This window comes from Antechinus flavipes, chromosome 4 (assembly GCF_016432865.1).
Source record: "Antechinus flavipes isolate AdamAnt ecotype Samford, QLD, Australia chromosome 4, AdamAnt_v2, whole genome shotgun sequence".
NCBI lineage: Eukaryota > Metazoa > Chordata > Mammalia > Dasyuromorphia > Dasyuridae > Antechinus > Antechinus flavipes.
In genome coordinates this window covers 183,215,294-183,237,965 of record NC_067401.1, presented here as the reverse complement: position 1 = coordinate 183,237,965, position 22,672 = coordinate 183,215,294, and the positions used below count along the sequence as shown (strand labels likewise).

General features: G+C 32.6%; 1 protein-coding gene across 1 annotated transcript in view; it reads right to left on the bottom strand.

Moving 5' to 3' along the window:
• USP43 (ubiquitin specific peptidase 43) overlaps positions 1-22,672 on the bottom strand; it is a 115,696-nt gene that overhangs the window by 79,759 nt on the left and 13,265 nt on the right. The window contains exons 2-4 of the mRNA XM_051995700.1: positions 12,478-12,609; positions 4,655-4,755; positions 315-407 (exon numbers count right to left, since the gene is read on the bottom strand). Of these exons, the coding sequence (XP_051851660.1) occupies positions 315-407; positions 4,655-4,755; positions 12,478-12,609 (326 nt within the window). The remainder of the gene's footprint in view (positions 1-314; positions 408-4,654; positions 4,756-12,477; positions 12,610-22,672) is intronic.

Below are 22,672 nucleotides of genomic sequence, written 5' to 3'. Positions count from 1 at the left end.
AGAGAGTTAATTGAAAAAAGTTTCAAAGCCTACATTTCAGTAGAGATGAGGATTTCTTTCAACTGAAAAGTTGTGACAATCAATAGACAAGTAGTGAGCAGAATGCCAATGTTCCTGAATGGACCAATGAAACAATGTGTTCTAAGGATATTTTAAGGAGCAAAGCACTCCCAACAAAGGGAATTATAAAGGAGGAAACATCTGAACTGGGATGAAAAGAAAAAGGATGGAGAAAGAGACATAAGGCCAAAAGACTTCCCATAAAGGGTTAGGTTTAAAATTGATTCACTGGCTGGAATCTGAAGTTTACATACCTGGTCTGACATGATGGAATGGGTAGTGACACACAAAGGAAGGGATCAAAGGTATTGCTCTGTTTTTGGCAGTGAGGACAGGTCAACGAAGACCTATAACAAAAAAGAAAAAAGATAAAGTACAAAAAGAAAGAATACAGCTTTCATCAGACTGGCCAGGAAGATTTTAATGTATTAGAAAAATGAGATTATAGATCTAGAAGTCTCATTAGACTTCATAGGCCATATTAAATCCTAATTTCTTGTTTTAGAGATGAGAAAACTGAAATACAAGAAGGTAATGAGACTTAGCTAAGGTCAGACAGATAGTATCAAATGGGATTTGAACCAGAACTCCATTGTTTCCAAAGTAGTATGCACTTTTTCCCTTGCCCTTGAGGTACTCTATTTTAAAATAATATAAGCTTTATCACTTAAATTTTGATTAATATCACTGCCCTATTTCTAGTTGTGTCCCACTGGGAAAAATATAATCTGAAAATGATTTCACTGCGTGGCTAAACATAATTTAACAGGCTTCAGGCACAGATTGTACACACAACGAAGAGCTTATTATTTTACTGGTTTATCTCTGTGATTCTTTCTTAATAACATAGTTGTAGAGTTGGAAGCCCTAGAAATTATCTAGTCTAATGCAGTCATTCTACAATTAAATAAGCTGATGTTCAGAGAAAGAAAATTACTCACCAAGTCATATAATCTCAAAAACAAACAAACAAACAAAAACCCAACAACAAACAAACCTTAAGATTTGAAACTATGTCTTCTGATTCAATAGTTAGCACTTTTCCTACCACATCACACTTCCTTTTCCGCTCATTTTTGTCCTCCCCTCATGTTCTCCCCATAACACACAATGAAGTACAGCTTATTATTATCTATTGACCACAGTTTTATTCCTGTTAACCTATTCAAGGAGACATTATGAAATGTTCTATATTTCTTATTCTAAAAATTTTTTAAGCATACAAAAATTAAGCATTTGTGCATATGGATTCCCAGGTCTATGGATCTGAGTTTACAATGATTCACATAAACAAGCTTTAGAGAACTTCAACTCTTGAGAAACTGTGCTCCATCTCCATATACTGTGATAGAAATCATCCAGCAAAAAAGTGGTTCCAATTTTACCCCAAGATATATGGAAGGTAAAGTAGGAAAACAGTCAGTGCTGTATAATTTCCAGGACTATTTTCTCAAGACACTCTCTATCAAACTGTAATGGATGGGATACTGGACTTGAAGTTAGGAAGATCTGATTTAAAATTCCATCTCAGATAAGTATCTGAGCTATATGACCCTGGGCAAATCTTTTAACTTCCCTTTGCCTCGGTTTCCTTATCTGTAAAATTTGTAAAATGAAGCTATTAGACTCAATAGCCTCTAAAGTTTCTTCTAACCACTCTGAGATACCACTACAAACCTGTCAGATTGGCTAGAATGACAGGGAAAGATAATGAGGAATGTTGGAGGGGGTGTGGGAAAACAGGGACACTGATACATTGTTGGTGGAATTGTGAATACATCCAGCCATTCTGGAGAGCAATTTGGAACTATGCTCCAAAAGTTATCAGACTGTGCATACCCTTTGATCCAGCAATGTTTCTACTGGGTTTATACCCCAAAGAGATACTAAAGAAGGGAAAATGACCTGTATGTGCCAAAATGTTTGTGGCAGTCCTATTTGTAGTGGCTAGAAACTGGAAAATGAATGGATGCCCATCAATTGGAGAATGGTTGAGTAAATTGTGGTATATGAATGTTATGGAATATTACTATTCTGTAAGAAATGACCAGCAGGATGAATACAGAGAGGACTGGCGAGACTTACATGAACAGATGCTAAGTGAAATGAGCAGAACCAGCAGATCATTATATACCTCAACAACGATACTGTATGAAGATGTATTCTGATGGAAGTGGATTTCTTTGACAAAGAGATCTAACTTAGTTTCAATTGATCAAGGATGGACAGAAGCAGCTATACTCAAAGAAAGAACACTGGGAAATGAATATAAACTGCTTGCATTTTTTTTTTCTTCCCAGGTTATTTTTACCTCCAATTCTTCCTGTGCAACAAGAGAACTGTTCGGTTCTGCACACATATATTGTATCTAGAATACACTGTGACATATTTAACTTGTATAGGACTGCTTGCCATCTGGGGAAGAGGGTGAAGGGAGGGAGGGGAAAAGTCAGAACAGAAGTAAGTGCAAGGGATAATGTTGTAAAAAAAAATTACCCTGGCATGGGTTCTGTCAACAAAAAGTTATAAAAAAAAAAAAAAGTTTCTTCTAACGCTAAATCTCTATTCTAAATTTCAATGAAAAAAAAATTTCCAAAGTCATTATCTCCTTGACATCTCTAGGTCTAAGGTAACAAATGTATAATAATATTCATTTCTTCTGTCATATACTTATACATCCTATCCTGATTATAAAATGATGAACACTAAGTAACTTCCTATCACTCATATAATTTGTATCTTTCAATATTTTAAGTTGCTGTTAATGATAAAAAAAAAAAAGTTTTGCTAGCAAAATCTCCATACAAATGGAGGTGATTTATTCAGCCACTATTAATGAAGCTTTAATTAATGATCTCTCTATTACTGCTGCTGCTCATCAGTTGATTCAACTGTAGAACAGAAATAAATACTGCCATAGATTCATGCCTTAAATAAACTACTTCTCTAATTTTAAAGTCTCTTGTTTTAGCATAGAAAATACGCCCCCACATTTTTTTTTGCTTTCTTCTTAATTTTTCAGTGATATAATTTGCTCCTTTACATTACCACATGCCTCAGACTATTCTTTATACTTCTGACTTTATTAAGTGTAGAGACAATCCACTGTAAAGCTATTTAACTGATAGGTATAACATACTGGAAGTATTATTCTTCAGCTTCCCATCAAAACTACTTTGTAAAAATCTCCTTTTTTTTTCTTTTATATTTCTTTCCTTCTTTCTCTTTTATACTTCTCTATTGTTTGTGCCTTAAAACTATGATTGGCACACACAAATACTGTTTAGCTGCACTATGAGCACTCAGGACCAAAAAAGTTGATCATGTCTATTTATTACATTTTCCCTAATGTCTTGGAATTTTTTTTTTTTAATACAGAACCCACTCTTCTTCAACATGTAACTATGAAACAGTTGAAATTATTACTTTATTTACAACAGCAAAAGCAATAAAATGCTAAAGATTAAAAAAAAAAAGTGCTTGTGATTGAGTTAAGACAGTTCAACTAAAAAAAAAAAAAATTAGTAATTTACTATGAAAAAGAAAAACAGTGCAGTCCCTATGCTCAAAAGTTTACAGTCTCTTGGAGGAGGAGGAGGAGATTACAATTCAATGGAGTAGTCTTGTGATTACAAACTAAGGGGAATAGTCTGGTGAACACCAGTGTTCAGTTGGCTTTTAGAAGATGAGTTTCTTTTGTCTATTTGCAGAATCACATGCTTTAGAGTTAAAATGAATCTCCAGGGTCACCTGCTCTGGTGAATATCCAAACAGGAATGCTTAATACAACAGCTCAAAAGAAAGTCAATCAGCCTTCATTCCATGATCTCTGATGGTGAGAAACTATCTACCATCAAATAAATCAACTTTACCTTTGATTTTGCTTAATTCACTTTGCTTTAATTCATATGTTTTTTCGAACTTCTCTAAATTCTTCATATTCATTAAAAGTGTTAGAGTTATAGTAATATTGCTCAAAAAATAACTGCCAGCAAAGTTTTTTTTTTTTTAGTACAATAAAGGACCTATTGTACACCTCTAGAGAAAGAACTGACAAATGGAAGCACATATAGTATAGTTTTACATATATTTATAAATCTGTGTCAAAATCTCTAAAGCAGGATGAAGAAGGGAAGGAAGAAGAGAAGAAGATGGTTTGGAACTTGAAAGGAAAAAATGAAGAGAAAAACAAATGGAAAAAAAAAAAGATACTGGCAAAAACCAAATTTTTCAACCTAATCAAGACAACCAAAATGAAGCCCCACCTTTAATATTCAGACTTCACAAATTTAACTTCAGTTACATAGCAACTTTGTGACCCTAGGCAATTCCTTTACTTTCTCTCAGCTTCAGTTTCCTTATTGGTAAAGTGTGTATAATATTATCACCTGGGGTTGTGAAGACTTAAATAAATGTTCAATGAACTTCTTAAACTATAGAAAGAAACCCAAAACTTTCCCAGATAGGACTGCTTGCCCTAAACCTCATGGAACTCTTATTTTCAAAATATCAGTCAAAAGATAAATCTGGATATCTGAGAATTTTTATTGCTAAGTAGGTTTACACAGCCAACTGAGGGAAGAAATTTTCTTACCTATACTGGGCTTGAAAGTGATTTTGAACAAAACTTTGTCTTTGAGAAGGCCAATCTGATGATAGAGTTTGCACCAAATTTTTGCTAGGCCCAGGCTGGGACTGTGAAAAATAAAAGCAAATGAAGATTAGATAAGCATTTTCAATTAACCAATAAAACCATAACTATACCAAACTCACTCAATTCCAAGGTCAACTCCAGACTCCCATGTTCCTTTGTCTACCATTATTTTGGCTGAACCAATTCACAATATGGGATCAGATTCAACATTCAATTTCTCTGTACTTATGTCAAAAAATCATCAGAGAAAAGATACAGAATCTTAGAGCTAGAAAGTGAAGAAACTGTGAATGCATGGAGAGAGGAGATGGAATGCAGAGTTCAGCCAACAGTAAGTCTACTTTAGTTATAACAGTGTAAAAATGACTAATAAGAAATATAGTTAGAAAGGGAAGTTTGAGTGGTGAAACTTAAATGCTAAGCTAAGAAGTTTACATTATGTCCTTGAAACAATGGGGAACCAAGTCTGTAAGCCGGGAGTGATGTCAGATCTCAAGAAGATTATTTTGGCAGTTCTGTGGAACATGGACTGGAAAAGGGAGAGACAAGTGCAGTGACTAATCAGAAGGCTTTTATAACAATTTCAGCATTAAATGACAAAGGTCTGAACTAGGGCAGTGAGAGTAAAGAAAGGGAGATTCTATAAAATGTTGCAGAAACAGAATCACTAGAATTTGGCAACTGATTGGATAACAGAATGGAGGAAAGAGTCAGAAATGACTTGGAATTGGGTACAGACCTAGCTGTATGGGAAAATAGCTAAATCTGGAAGGGGAAGTAATTTGGAATGGGGTATTACCTTTAGGGAAGTTCTAGGAGCAAGTTCCTTTTATGGTTTTCTCAGGCTATCTACAAAATATTTAATTTCCCAGAGTTCTCATGTCCAGTTATTCTCCACAACTATTTCTAGTCATAGTGTCTTTTAAAAACCTTCTCTTTCAGCTAATTCAGTTTCAATTGATCAAAGATGGGCAGAAGCAGCTACACCCAAAGAAAGAACACTGGGAAATGAATATAAACTGTTTGCATTTCTGTTTTTCTTCTCAGGTTATTTATACCTTCTGAATCCAGTTCTCCCTGTGCAACAAGAGAATTGTTTGGTTCTGCACACATATATTGTATCTAAGATATACTATAACCTATTTAACATATAAATGTTCAGAGAGGGCTTCTGGCTGAACTCACTTGACACTCCCCTCTCAATCTTCAGCTGAACTCTTTTCTGCCACCAGCCAGCCAAGTGGAAAATGGAATGAATCTCCCTAATTGGGCTTCTGCTTTCTTCTTATATATCAGAGAGAGGGATTATGGGTTTTCTCCCAGAGTGCTCTCTGGCCCTAAGAGCTTCAAGGGAGGTGTGAATTCACAAAGTTACAAAGTTTACTTTGTGAATCTCCCATACTTGTGAACTCCGATGAGTAAAGGTGTAAACACAAGCATTGTATCAATTAGTTCTACTTAGTACCTTGTTTCAGGTTCTGGCCCAAAACATCAACTCTAATGAATTAGCAGTTTGTAAAGATTCCAACAAAGTATCCTTTCTTCAAAGGTCCATCCAACATAAAATAGTATTTTCAGAGAGGAAAAACATTTAGCATAACCAATCAATAAATTTTTAAAAATCTGAAACTCTGGGAAATGTGTAATATGTATAGGCCTTCCAGTTACACAAGGGGGTGTCCTCTCATATCTTTTCATTTGAGTCATTCTTGAGCTTTGAGGTTCTGTTATTCACTTTTAAGTTATGTAGTTGTTATTATGTGTAATAGTTATTATGTATAGTCACTGATATATTATTTTCACTGTATATTATTTATTATTTATTGTATATATTATTTTATTGTCTCTATTTACTTCCCTCTATATCAGTTCATATAGATCTTTCCATGTTTCTCTGTATTTACCATTTGAACAGCACAGTAATAGTCCATTACTATGTCCATTCACAAACTACAATTTGTTAATCAACCAATGGCCTTCTACTTTGTTTCCAAATCTTTGCTAATCATAAAAAAAAAAGTGCTGCTGAAAACATTTTGGTGTATATGAGGGTTTTCTTTTTATCGATGGCTTCCTTTGGGGTATAAGTCCAATGATGAAGTCTCAAGTTTAAAGGGTACAGACATTTCAGCCATTTTACTTGCATAATTCCAAACTGCTTTCCAAAATGGTTATACTATTTCACAACTCTATCAACAATATATAAGTATACCTATCACTATTGCCATTTTTGTCATCTGTGCCAATTTGCAGGGTATGTGGTAAAAATGCAGGGTTGTTTTAATTTGCATTTATTTCATTATTCTCTAATTATTAGTGACTTGAAGCATTCTTTCATGCAGTTGTGAATACTTTGCAATTTTTTCAGAACTACTTTTCATATTCTTTGACCACTTGTCTATTGAAAAATGGCCACTCATATTATATGTATTAGTTAATTTTTATATATCTTGGACACCAAGTCCTTATCAAAGAAACTTGATACAAAGATTTTTTTCCTCCATTTTTCTTCTTATCCTAAGTGTACTAATTTTCTCCATGCAGAAGCTTTTCAAATTCATATAATCATGATCATCTTTTAGAATTGTTTCTATTCCTTATTTGGTTAAGAATATATCTCTTTCCCATACCTGTGAAAAGTATATGATTTGCTTTTATAGTATGACCTTAATAATAAAGTCAAGTATCTATTTAGAACATATTATAGAATATGGTATAAGGTCTAAATCTAAGCTTAATTTCTGTCTGTCTGCCTAGCAGTTTCAATCAAATAAGTAGGTTTTTCCCCGCACAGGTAATTTGTTTTCATTTCATCAAACAGTAAGTTGTTGAGTTCTGTAGCTTCTGATTTTCCCTTGTCTAGTCTGCTCCAGTGATGTTCTCTTTATGTTTTAAGTAATACCAAATGGTTTTGATGACTGCTGCTTTGTAATATAATTTGAGATCTACAAGTGTTATTCCCTTTTTCATCTCTTCTTTTCATCATGCCTATTCATATTAAGATATCTTGTTTCTCTAAATAAATTTTGTTATAATTCTGTCAAGTCCTATAAAACATGGGCTTGATAATTTAACTGATATAGCATTGAGTATAAATTAACTTTGGTTATTATTATTATTTTTATTATATTGACAAGGTTTAGCCATGATGACTGATTGTCTTCAGAAATTTAGACTGAATTAAGGATGTCTTTTGGAGACCTTTTCTAAATCAAATCTATACAGGTCTTTTATGTGCTTTGAAAGGTCTACTACCAGAACTTTTATGCATTTTATAGTTTTTTAGAATAGTTTTCCCTTAAAGGGGCCTGTATGTGCAAAAATGTTTTTGGCAGCCCTTTTTGTAGTGGCTAGAAACTGGAAATTAAATGGATGACCATCAATTGGAGAATGGCTGAATAAATTGTGATATATTAATATTATGGAATATTATTGTTCTGTAAGAAATGACTAGCAGGAAGATTTCTGAAAGATCTGGAGAGACTTACATGAACAGATGCTAAGTGAGATGAGCAGGACCAGGAGATCATTATATCCTTCAACAACAATACTATATGATGATCAATTTTGATGAATGTGACTCTCTTCATCAATAAAAGGAACTAAATCAGTTCATTTGTTCAAAAATGAATAGAACCAGCTACATCCAATGAAAGAAATCTGGGAAATGAATGTGAACCACTACATAGCATTTCCAATCCCTCTGTTTTTATCTGCTTGCATTTTTTATTTCCTTCTCAGCTTAATTTTACCTTATTTCAAAGTCTGATTCTTCTTGTACAGCAAAATAATTATGTCTCTGTATGCATATATTGTATTTAACATATACTTAAACATATTTAACCTGTATTGATCTACCTGCCATCTGGAGGAGAGAGAGGGAGGAAGGAGGAACAGAAGGTTTTGCAAGGATCAATGCTGAAAAATTACCCATGTATATCTTGTAAATAAAAAGCTATAATAAGAAAGAATAGGTTTCCCTTTCTATTATTGCTCCTTGTGTTCTATTATTCTGTAGAAATTGTGTTGATTTTTGAGGTTTATTTTCTCGCCTGATATTAGCTGAATGTGGCTGAACATATTAACTGCTTCAATAAGTATTTTTGGTGATTTCCTTGAGGTTTTCTGAATAAATCATCTAATCAGCTAATGGAAATAATTTTATCTCCTCTTTACCTAGCTTTATTCCTGTAATTTAGTCTTGTCTCATTGTTATTACTAGCATTACCAGAACTATATCAAATAATACTGGGTAAGAGTAGAGATCCTTGTATTACTTTCAACTGGAAAAGGTTCTAGTTCCACCATTGTGTATGATATTTGCTTTTGGTTTAGGGAGATAGTTTTTTATAGTACTAAAAAAAGATTCCTCTATGCCATGTTTGCCTTTTAAGTTTTTTAGTTTAAAAAAAAAGTGTTGTACTTTGTTAAAGGCTTTTTCTACATCTATTAAGATGACCAAGTGATTTGGGATGTTTTGGTTTTTAATATGATTAATTAAGCTGTGTGACTCTAAAGAAGGAAATGGCAAACTACTCTAGTATATCTGCCAAAAAAACCTCAAATGGGATTACAAACAGTCAAAATAATTAAAACAATTGAACAAGTATTTAATCCATTCACATTTAAAATTATAAAAAGTAGATATTTTCCTCTATTTTAGGATCCCCCCAACCCTTCTGCTGTGAATACAAAAAGCTTTTCCTTAAGCTTTTTAAAAGTGGTCTTATTAACAACAGCTCTCTTCTCTCAAGCATAATCTTTCTTCTCATTTGTTACCCCTTTCCCTTTGGAATTTTGCTGATTAGTTTCACCACCTCTTCTTTATCTCCCTTCTCAATTCAATAGATTCTCCATTTCCCTCCTTTGCTTCAATTAGTTCTGTTCATTACTTTTGAAAATTTCTCTTTTTTGCACCCCTTACCAGAAAGGCTTTCTCATTCTCTTCATTATCCCATCGTGTTTTTCTGTCTACTGTAGACCCCTATTCTTTGATTCATGACCCCTGCTGCACCATCCCTGTAGCTTCCCATATTACATTGTAGTCCCACAAAAAACCTTGATTCATAATGCTCTGCGTCTGCCTTTTCTCTGAAACCTCCACCAGATTTTTGCCTTCACTTTGTCTCTTTGCATATTGGCCTCCCTGCAGTCCCTCTATTAACTATTGCTGTTCTTCCCTGCCGCGTTTTATTCACTCCTACTACATATCTGTTATGGGTTTAGAGAAGCAAATAATTTCAGCAGTTCTTGTTTTTTGTTTTGTTTTTTTTTCTCCCTAAAAACATTTCAAATAGTTCTTTATTACTCCATCTTTTTTCATTGATGATTAAGCTCAGATCTACGGGATAGGTTATCCTGAGGTACATATTAAGTTTTACTGTTCTTAAGAACACATTGCTCCATCTCTTTTTGCATTTACTAATGAGTACAGAAAAGTCTTGGATTATTCAAATTTTCTTTCCTTTGTATTTGTTTGGTGAACTATGTGATATATGTGTGGATGTGTATTGGAAGCTTTCTTCAATGCAACATAATTCTAGTGCCTTCCCTCTGTTAATTACTTCCTATTTATCCTGATTATATTTTACTTTGTACATCTTTCTTTGTATGTTATTTCCCCTATTAAATTGTAAACATCTTAGGAAAAGAACTTTGTTTTGCCTCTTTTTGTGTCCCTAGAGTTTGGTGCTATGCCTGATACATACTAGGTATTATTAAATGTTTATAAATTCTTTCACTTCGTCTGCCTCCACTAAAGATTGAGATAGATATAATGAGATATATATCAAGATATATATTTTTATATATACACATGCATATATAATCTCAAGATATATATATATATATATATATACACATATATAGGGGTGTGTGTGTGTGTGTGTGTGTGTGTGTGTGTGTGTGTGCTGTATACACACATACATAAAAGTTAATTGATTTGCCCAAGGTCACACAGTTAGTATGTCTGAGGTCACATTTAATTCCAGAGTAGGTGTTCCAAATACTGTACCACCTACTTATTCCTAAATCCTATCTTCTTTAAGAAACCTTTTCTGGTCCTCCCTCAACTGAGTCCTCCTTTTAAAATTATATTAGCTCTAGCTGAGCCTATCTATATCATTATTTATAATTAAATATATTATATTTAATTGTTAATATTTTGTCTCTCCCACTAGACTATGTCAGGGACTGCCTTTTTTTGGTATCCCTAGTGCTTAGCACAGTATCTGTAACATAAAAATGCTTAATAAATCTTTGTTGCCTAAGTCTCACAAATATACAGAAGTACTGAAAAAAAAAAAAAAGCAATCCACTAACATCAAAAAGATGTTTTCTATGATCATGGTAAATTCTATTTTAAAAGCATTGTACAACTTCCTAAATGTAATCTAGTTCTTCTCTTCCTTATATTCATTTCAATAGCAGTTAAGGTAGTAGAACAGATAAAGCACTGGGTCAGGAGTAAGGAAGGTCTGAGTCCAAATCTGGCCTCAAAAATGCAGTAGCTATGTGACCCTAGGTAAATCACTTAATCTGTTTACTTCAGTTTTTTCTTCTTCTGTAAAATAAGGATGATAATCTTAGCTCTCAGAATTGTAAGGACAAAATGAGATAATATTTATAAAGTGCTCTATAAACCTTAAAAGTGCTAAGTAAATACTAGCTATTATCATTATTTCTAGGTCCTGTTTGTTCTAGTTTTAATTAAATATTTTATCCTTTAAGTTCTCTCTATATATCTCCAGCAGATTCAGTATTTTTGTGTTGGCTGTCTCCCATGGTATGAAATGTAAGCCCTCCTCATTTAGTTCCTTTAAAGTTTGGATTAGGTGCTACTTCAAACAGAAAGTCTTTCTTGATAATCCTAGTAATAAGTATACTCTCCTTGAAATTATGTGACTACGGTTGAATCCTTCATCATAGGCTCCCACAAGATAAGAAGCACATTCCATTTTATCTTTATAAGCCGACTCTATCGTAAGTGCCTTATAACTAGTAAATAACTATCTCCACACGAACAGTCTTCTCACCCTTGAAAATGCTTTCTCCCTTAACTGATAATTTCATAGAGTCCAGGTCATCTATCTACTCTCTAGGCTCAACTCCTTACTCTTTGGACTCTTCCACCATCTGCTATGTACATGCTTACAAGAACTCTTCCTTCTGCTCTTCCTGCCGATGTGGTACCTTTTCCTTCAGACTGTGGAGATTGTCTTTATTTGTATTTGTATCCCTATATTAAACATGGTTCTTGGCATATAATAAATATTTAGTAAATGTTCCATCTATCTATTTATTTTTTCTTCAATTTATAATAAGACGTAGACTGAAGTGGATAGAAGAGATTGATGAGTGGAAGCATAAATTCAAGGGGAGTTTCTTTCTTGTATTTCACTGTTACTACAAATAGGTATACAAATTCTAGTCTGTGAAGCTCCCAAACTCAACCCCATAAATAAGGGTTAGCAGCCTCTTCAGAGTTTAATCTTTACATTGTGATTCATTATTATTTTGGAAGAGCTACAAATTCCTAGTTCAGACTTTGCCAAATGCAATAATGAAAATACCTGCCAAAGTAAAAATAAATTTTAGAGTATTCATCATTTTGGTTTATTCAAGTCACCACTCTCCTCCATTAATATTAGTAATCAAAAGCTGCTAACACATTGTTGGCACAAGCTCTCTATGTTATTAATTCCCAAAGGATATATTTTTTTAACTCCACAATGTTCAAGTCTTGTTTAATTGTAGTGGCTCACCTTTTCAGAAGTCTGTCCAGGAGATGAAATGTTCAAGTCTTCATGCACACGATCCAAAAGCCATAGGAGAAATTCCAGAGCATCATGTTGTGAATTACCTTGGAACTGAGAGCCATACTTAGAAACTGTGTTCTAAAGAAAAAGAGAATCAAAATCATTCATTGAGCACAGCCAAGAGGTTCTTCATATCTCTTTTTAAAAAATTTTTTTCATATCTCTTTACTAAAAAAACGAAAACAAAGAAAAAATTTCATCATGTTTGGAAAGGCAACAAGGATTAAGTGAAAGAAGAAATCAATTTTTGCTAAAGACCACAATGGTGTTTAAAAGAAAAAAAAGACTGATAATAAATATGACCCCTGGCAATCAATTAATGCATTAAAATTTGCATATGAAAATATGAACTTATATAGAGTTTTAGTTGTATATTAAATTTAACAAGAGAGTCCCCAAAATGCCCTGTTTTACTGTATTCCCTACAATATTTACTTCTGCTTTTATATTTCTTTTAAAAAAATATTTATGCTAATTCATTTCTTCTTTTTTCTGCCTTCCTAATACTACCAACTCTTCATATAATACTTCCCCACCTCCCAAAATAAATGTACTCCCTTAATAATAAATATAACAATTCATTGGCCATGTCTGAATATACACACACAGAATGTTTTATCATTAGCTTTTCTGGGTCCTGCTCACTTAATTCTAAATCAAGTAAACCAAGTCCTTCCCAGAATTCTCTGAATACATGGCGTTTATTATTTTTATGATGTAATTTTATTCAATTACATTCACATACAATAATTTGTGTAGCCAATCCCTAAATGATAGATACCCATTTTGTTTCCAACTCTTTGCTTCAACAAATAGAGCTGCTATAAATATTTTTGAACACATGGGTCTTTTCTCCCTGTTTTTAATCTCTTGGGGATATAAGTAATATGACTAATTCAAACGGTTTGAATAGTTGGTGACTTTTTGTATATAGTTCCAAATTCTTTTTCAGAATGAATGGATCATTTAATAATTCTACCCACAGTAAATTAGTGTGCCTATCCTCCTATGGCCCCTTAATTAATTTTCATTTTAATTATTTTGATCAATCTTTTTTTACCCTCTATGAGGCAAAGCTCAAAATTATTTAGTTTCCATTTACTGATAATTAGTGATTTGTAGCATGTTTTCATGTGGTAGCTAATAATCTGCATTTCTTTTGAAAACTACCAGTCAGTACATACAATTCTTCCAATTTCCTTAAATGCATCACTTTCTTCTTTTTGGCTTATAATATTCCATTATTTTCATATATATAATCTCTTCAATCATTTTCTATCTGAAAGACATTGACTTTGTTTCCAATTCTCTGCTACAACAAAAAGTCTTATTATAAATATTTTTGTACAAATGAGTCATTTCCCTCTATCATCTCCTTGGAACATATGCCTATCTAAAAGTTGTATCATAAGTCAAAAGCATATATAGTTTAGTCACTTTTCATATATAAGGGGCACAAATGGAAGAAATTTGTAATTATTTTGTTAAATTATACACACACCTATTGTTACTTGTCTGTTGTTCTCGAAGAGGACTAATGACATCAGGAAGGTGGTATTTTGATCCACACTGAAGTGGATTTCAATGAAGCAGGGTTGTACAAAGTCACCAGTCTCACTTTTCCCTCCAAATCCATCTGAATCCAATGGCAAAATATAGATCAGGAAAATGAGAGATGGCCCTAGCTGCAGTGGGAGATCTCATTCTTTTTAAGTTCAATTTGTCTGAGGCAACACCCATTCAAGTTATTAAGACTGGGTAAGAAATGAGGCCCAAAAAAGGCCTTTTTTACCTAATTCAAAAAAAATCAAAACAATCTAAGAGGAAAAACCAAACTTTCTATACAAAACAGAAACAATTGCTGTTTACACTCACAATGACCAAGTAAGGCTTGGGCTAGGGCCCATTACTGACCAAAGAGTATAAGAGGAATTATGTAGTTATATAATATAAGATTAATAAATAATTATGATAATTACATATTAATATATGTAATTACGTGTATATGTTAATATAATTAATATTATATTATATTATTATGGTCAAGTAGCTCCATTTGAATCCCAATGAGCTGTATCAAAGCTTGGGTTTCCAGTATTCTATTTCAAGAAATCATAAATGAAACTCCATGGGGCAAAAGAGAATTGTTCCATTTTTTAAATTGATAGAATAATTGAGAAGAAAAAAAGAAGAAATCTAGCCCATAAACCCTAAGATATCTTATGAGGTTTTAGTGATCAAAATTTATATTCCTTTGGACAAAGCATCGACAAATAAGGGTATGATTCTTTAAGTGAAGAGAGGAAAGAAGGGAAGAAACACAGAGAAGGGAAGGAAGGAGGAAAGGAACATGACTTGCCTAGGACACACATCTAGTAAGTGCCTGAGGCAAGATTTTAACTGAAGCCTTCCAGTCAAGTTGAATATATGTATACATATCTACACACACACACACACACCACACACACACACACACACACACACACACACTTTGGCATTGATTTTATTATGCAAAAACTTATCATGAGAGGAATGTAAATTGTATATTTTATCATTTATAATTGTCTCTTTCCTTTACCTGACCCCAAACTCTACACAGATGTGAATGTTTCCTCCTTCCTCCTACTCTATAATTAGTTTATGATGTGATTTTTATAGGCCATGAATTCACTTAGAGTTTATTGTAGTATCTGTAGTATCAAATAGCAGTCTGAATCTAATTCCCGACATACTGTTTTCCAGTAGCAATTTTATGTGGTTATGTGGTTATGTCTTTAATTTTACTGAAAAATAAGCTATTCTGTTTGACTGCCACTGGGTCTGATATGTCTAATCTGTTCAGCTGATCAACAAATTGTTTCAATGCTTACTGCTTTACAGTATAGTTATTAGTATTGTAAAAAAAATATTTCTCTAGAGATTATTGACTTTTTGTTCCTCTTCATGAATTTTCTTTATTATTCTATATAGTTCTATAAGATATTTTCATAGTTTGGTATGATTCATTATTTTGAATTCCATAAATTAATTTAAGTATTATCATTTTTATTCTATTAGGACAAACTAACCATGAACAATTAATTGTTATACTTATTTATCTAGATTTCTTTAACCATGTTTTATAGTTCTATTCATATAATTTTTTAGTACAAGTAGACTTACAGATAATTTATACAATCTGAACTTATTCTGAATGAAATTTATTTTTTTGTCTCTACTGAGTTTTGTTAATTGACACTTTTTCAACATTTTCATCTTTTATTATGAACTTAACAAAAAAGATAAAATCAGCATTTCCATGTTAAAAGAACTGCATATATTTAATCTACATCAGATTGTCTACTGTTTTGGAAGGGAGAAAAATCTGGAACACAAAAGTTTTACAAAAATGAATGTTGAAAACTATATATGTATTTGGGAAAATAAAATACTGTTAAAAATAAAAATAGAATAAAATCAGCATTTCTATATATGCTCTAGAACAGAAGGTACAGACTATATATGAATTACTAATAGTATATAACTTTCAAAACTAACATGTTTCATTGCTGGTAGAACACTGATTTTATATGGTGATTTTGGAAAACAAGGAGGAATTATGCCCTCAAAGTTACTAAACTATGAATATGCTTTAATTCAATGCCACTTTGAGGCCTAAACCATAGTGAAAATAAAGAAAGAGGGAAAGGTCTTATGTATATGAAAATATTTATAGCAGTGCTTTTTAATATAGCAAAGAACTGTAAACTAGGGCATGATCACCAACTGGAAAATGGAAACATGAATGAAACGACACTATTTTGAAGAAAAAAAAAAGATGGAAACATTTTCAGAGAAACTGAATAAATTGTTGCAGAGTAAAGTGGTCAAAGTCTGAAGAGTAATTTATACGATAACAACACTGTAAAAAATGAATAAATTTGATAGACTATCATTCTGATCAATAAAATGACCAACTCTGATTCTAGGAAAGTTGTGATAAAAAAATGCTAGTTACCTACTGACAGAGAAGTGACAGAGATTTGCCAAATAGAATGAAACAACTTTTTGGACATGGCCAATGTGACAACTTATTTTAGTTCATTTTTTTTTTTTCTGTCCAGAAGTGGGTAAGCATGCTTCATCATCAGGACTCTGAAAAAAACAGTTTATCATTTCATTGGAGACACATTCTTCAAAATGACTAAAATATTGAAAGTAATGGTATTTCCAGCTAAGGCACTTATACTTTTTCACAAGTTCAAAGATAATTCTTTATACCGTGTCAGAACCTTTCCATTAAAACTCTTTAGGGTTTAGACTGGCATCCATCCATTTCTGAGGAACTTTCAACAACTACAACAAAATAAACAAACAAACAAACTAAAACCTCAAAATCAAGTGGAATCCCTGAAGTGACCCTTAGTAGCATGATCAACAAACAAGATATATAATTAAGCCTGTACTTAAATCTGATGATCATTTTTAATGCAATTAAGACAACCTAGTTTTAATTTCCAGTTGTACTATTACACATGATCTGTGTGATCTTGGGCAAGAGACTTTATATAACTTGTCTGAACCTCACTTTGAATATTTGTAAAATGAGGGATATGATGATCTCTAGATGATTTCTAACACTTCCCCAGTTCTAGCTCATAATCCTGTGACCTTTCTTTCAAAGAACTGGAACTATTTTAATGTCAGTTTTAATCTATAAAATATTTCAGCTCTCATTTTTGTGTACTTCTTTCATACTTTCCTATTTACCACCTCACAATAAGTCCATCCTTTGGGAGGTAGGAGATTTTCAGAAGGTTAAGCTAAAATTACCAAAACACCACCTGTGTTCTTGAACCACAAACCTGAGTATGAATGGTTCTAAAAAGAATTAACTGTAGTATGTTGTTCAGAAGAAATAAAAAGATCTTAGGTGACAACAATATTATGTAGAATAGACTCAAAATATGGCCTCAATTACCTGAAATTATGTCATATTTTCTTCCTTTATCTGTCACCTTATCAGTGTGAATGCTTCCATCATGCAGATTTCAACTCATGTTCCTCCTGTATTCCTAACAACTTACTGCTGCAAGCAGTTCTTTTCAAAACTTACTACTGCAAAAGTCAACTGTACTCCAGACTGACTGGTGCAAACCTGGAAAAGCAGTAATGAGTAGCAAGATTATCAATACCAGTTCACCAAAGAGAACCAGTTTCAGTCATTACATTAAAAGCGAATTAATTAAATGTTTGACCAAATATAGCAGGCTAATTTTTAAGTTTATGATTTTGTATGGCCTACGAAAAATGTTACAAATATCCAAATAGCCCTTAGCAGAAAAAAAGGTTCCCACTCCTGCAGTAGAGGATGGGATTTTAGAAGAGACTTAAAGGAAGCCAGTGGTGGAGATGAGGATAAAGAGCATTCCAGGCATGAGGGATAGCCAAAGAAAATGTTCACATGTACTAGAGAAAAGATAAAAGAACAGTGCCAAATCAAACAACAAATAAGAAGTGCCATTATCCAGATTAAATTTGTAAAAGGTAACCCCCAGAATTCTGCAATCATTGGGGAGAGGAGCTAGGGCAAGAAAAGAAATATATCAAAATCAAAAGATGAAAAAAATTGAAGAAAATGTAAGCTATTTCCTATTAAAAGCTGCAAATTATAAAAGATATCAAGAAGAAATCATCTAAAAAATATCAAATACCAGAGGGAAATGCCACTTGAATACCATATTTAAAAAATAATAATAATAATGGAAAACTTCCCAGACCTACTAGAAAACGAGGACAAAGTGAAAATAAAAAGAATCCACTGGAGATCTAATGAAATAAAACTGAAGATTTGACCAAAGTATAATATGCAAAATATCAGGAACTAACTCAAATAGATAAAAAAGTCATTCCCAAGAGATAAATGGTTAACAAATAAGAACAGGAATCTCTCAAGAGGAAAAAAATACAAACATGCAACAATTACATTACATTAAAAAATATATATAATAAACCGGGGGCAGCAAGTTGTGTACATGATAGAGCACCAGCCCTGAAGTTAGTAGGACCTGAATTTAAATCTGGCCTCAAACACTTAATACTTCCTGGCTGTGTGACCATGGGCAAGTCACTTAGTCCCAATTGCCTCAGCAACAAATAAACACACACACATACACACACACAAAATCTATAATGAGAGTATTGAAAGTTAAAGTAACTCTCAAGGTCTACTTCATACTCATTTGATTAGCAAAAACTGACAACGAAATATAACAAGTGTTGAAGGGGTTATAGAAAAACAGAAATATTAAAGCACTGTTTTTAGAACTTTGAACTGGTCCTTTTATTTAGAACTATGACCAAAAATCATTACACTGTAATTTTTCAACCCAGCAATACCAATACTAGGCCTGCCCCCAACAAGATCAAGGAAAGAAGAAAAGGATCCATGTAGACAAAAATATTTGTAGCATATTTTTTATAGTGGCAAAAGAAGAGGAAATGAGATATCTAGCAACAGGAGAATAGAAGAACAAATTATGGTTCCTAAGTATAATGGATATTAATGTGATTTTAAAAATGATGAAAGATACCAGTTTAAAGATATTTGGGTAAACTCATATGAACTGATACTTAGGGAACGGAGTACACCAACAATATAAAGAAAACTATGAAATACTAAGAATTCTGATTAATAAAAGGACCAATAATGATTTTTGATAGAGCAATAGTGAAATATGCTACCCATCTCCTGATGGAGAGATGATAAATGCAAGATACATAACAAGACATATTTTTAAATATAGCCAATGTGTGGATTTGTTTTGTTTACTATGCATATTTGTTACAAGGTTTTGTTTTATCTCATTGGGAAGGGATGAAGAAAAAGAGCTAGGGTTTCCCTCTATCTACAGAAAAAGATATAGAGAGAAGATAAGGAAGACTGGAAGGAATCACAGACAAACAAGACATTTATTAAAGAGGCATGATGAATGTTATATACTTAAAGCAGAAAGCAAGCCATACAGAATATTATATCCAGAATTTCACAATTTTACACAGATTCACAATTTTATGTGTAACTCTCTATTCTACAATGTATCTGGAAATACTCATTTTATTTTATTAAAATCAGGAAAAAAAATTTTAAATTTTTTACATATACCTTTGAGTAATGAGGTATAAGAAATTACCTATGACTTCTAGAAACTATGTGTTCATAAGCACTTCCTGCTTCTATAACTAAGTCATAATCAAAAATTTTAGATATGTTCAGCTATTCCTTTGTTATTTTATGTTCTATGAGAGGTTGTTAGGGTAGACCACACCCGAATATGGATTCCAGAGCAAAGCTAAGTAATTAGATCACATTTTTTCCATAAGAAGGAATAACCTTGCAAAAAAATCTTACATTTTGACACAGGCAACCTTTTGCAGGCATACTTTTTTTTTTTTTAAATACACATGAAACAAATATTAAGCTATGTAGTACAAACATTAAGAACAACATACAGACAAGACAGAGACGATGTAAAGTAATCAAAGAACACTTCATAAGGTAGATGGGCTTTCCATTGAACTTTGAAGGATACACATGGAAGACTTAGGCAGAAGGGAGAAGGAAACATTGTAGAAACAATATGAAGACTTAGAGACGGAAATGTGCACTATTCAATATATCATCTTTGTTTCCTTTCATCCACCCTCCAAACAAAATACTTTTGCTAGATTGATAATAGGAATGGATGTTATTAACTTTATTTTAGATTTTTTTTCTTTTTCTTGAGATATTGGGCTCAGGGGTATCCCACAAATAACTGATAAAAAGGAAAAAGACATAAATAAAACATTTTAAAAACAAAAACACTTTGGTGAGTTTTAATAAACTTTATTTCTCTTAAGCTTAATAAGCTGGAGATACAGATATTCTGATCCCCATTTTAATATGACAATAATAAAAACAGCTAGCAAATATGTAGTGCTTTTAAGATTTTAAAAGTGTTAGGCATATGTTATCTCATTTAAAAAAAACATTTTTTCCAGTAAATTTATTTACTTTTAGTACACATTGCTTTGTGAATCATGTTGGGAAAAAAAAAAATCAGAGCAAAAGGGAAAAACCACAGGAGAGAAAAAAACAGAAAAAAAGAAGTGAACATGATATGTGTTGATTTACATTCAATCTCCTTAGTTTTTTCTGGATGCAGATGGTATTCTGTCCAAAGTCTATTGGGGTTGTTTTGGAGCACTAAAACACTGAAAAGAACCAAGTTTTTCATAGTTGATCGTCACATATGTTTGCTGTTATTGTATATAATGTGTTCCTGGTTCAGCTTGTTTCACTCAGCATTAGTTCACGAATCTTTCCAGGTCTTTCTAAAGTTAGCTTGTTCATCATATTTTATAAAACATTAATATTCTATTACCTTCATGTGCCAGAATTTGTTCAACCATTGACCAATTGATGGGCATCTATTCATTTTCCAATCTTTGCTACCACAAAAAGAGCTGCTACAAACATTTTTGCACATGTGGGTCTTTTTCTCTTCTTTATGATTTCCTTGGATTGCAGGCCAAGTAATGGCACTACTGGATCAAAGCATATGAAGTCTGATAGTCCTTTGGGCATATATCCAAATTGCTCTCCAGATAGGTTGCATCAATTCACCAACCCCCAACGGTACATTAGTATTCCAGATTTCCCAAATCCCCTCCAACATTTATTATTATCTTTTCCTGTCATCTTAGCCAATGTGAGAGGTATAGTGACTCAGAGTTGTTTTCATAAGCATTTCTCTAATTAATAGTGATTTGGAGCCATTTTTTCCTATAATTATAAATGACTAATTTCTTCATTTGAAAATTATTCATATTCATTGACCATTTATCAATTGGGGAATGACTTGTATTCTTATAAATTTGACACAATTCTTTATATGTTTTAGAAATGAGATCTTTATCAGAAACATTGGCTGTAAAGAATTTTCCCCAGCTTTATACTTCCTTTTAAATCTTGATTCTGTTGGTTTTGTTTGTGTAAAACTTTTTAATTTAATGTAATCAATTGTAATGTAATGTAATCAAATTTGTCCATTTGTCTTTCATGATGTTCTCTAGTTCTTTTTTGGTCATAAATTCCTCCCTTCTCCAAAGACCTGGTAGGTAAATTATCCCTTGTTTGTTTGTGGTATCATTGTTTATGCCCAAATCATATATCCATTTTGACATTATTTTGGTATGGGGCATAGCTCTAAGCTGAGTTTTTGACATTATTTTCTAGTTTTCCCAGCAATTTCTGTCAAATAGTGAGTTTTTATTCCAGAAGCTGAAATTTGGGGGTAGTATTTCTAAAGCAATAGTAGATTGCTTTAGACCTTGATTATTGTGTGTGTTTGTATCTAATTTATTCCATTGAGCCACCACTCGATTACTTAGCCAGTACTAAACGATTTTGATGATTGCTGCTTTACAATGTAGTTTTAGTTGTGGTACTACTAAACCACTATCCTTTGTATTTTTTTTTTTCATTCATTTCCTTCATATTCTTGACCTTTTGTTCTTCCAGATGAATTTTATATTATTTTTTCTAGTTCTATAAAATCATTTTTTGACAGTTTGATTGGTATGGCACTGAACAAGTAGACCAATTTTGACAGAATTGTCATTTTTATTATATTACCTCGGCCTACCCATGAGCAATAGATATTTTTCCAATTGTTTACATATGACTTTATTGTGTGATAAGTGTTTTGTTCTTGAGTTTGTCTTAGCAGGTAGACCCCCAAGTATCTCATCCTACAGAATAGGATATCATCACATCATGTTTCCAGTATGAATTTAATAGTTATGTTAGTTTCATGTCCATTATTTATTATTTCTCTTTTACATATTTCTGTTTTGTTCAGCCATTTTCAAGTGTGTCAGACTTTTGTAACCCCATTTGGGGTTTTCTTGACAAAAATAATAGAGTGGTTTCCCACTTCCTTCCTTGGCTCATCTTATCAATGAGAAAAAACTAAAGCAAACAGGATTAAGAGACTTGCCTAGATTCACACAGCACATCTCTTTTAGGGCCACATTTGAGCCCAAGTCTCCCTGACTTTAGGAACTGCATTCTATCCACTGTGCTCTCTAGCCAACCTTTTTACACATTATTTTCCCA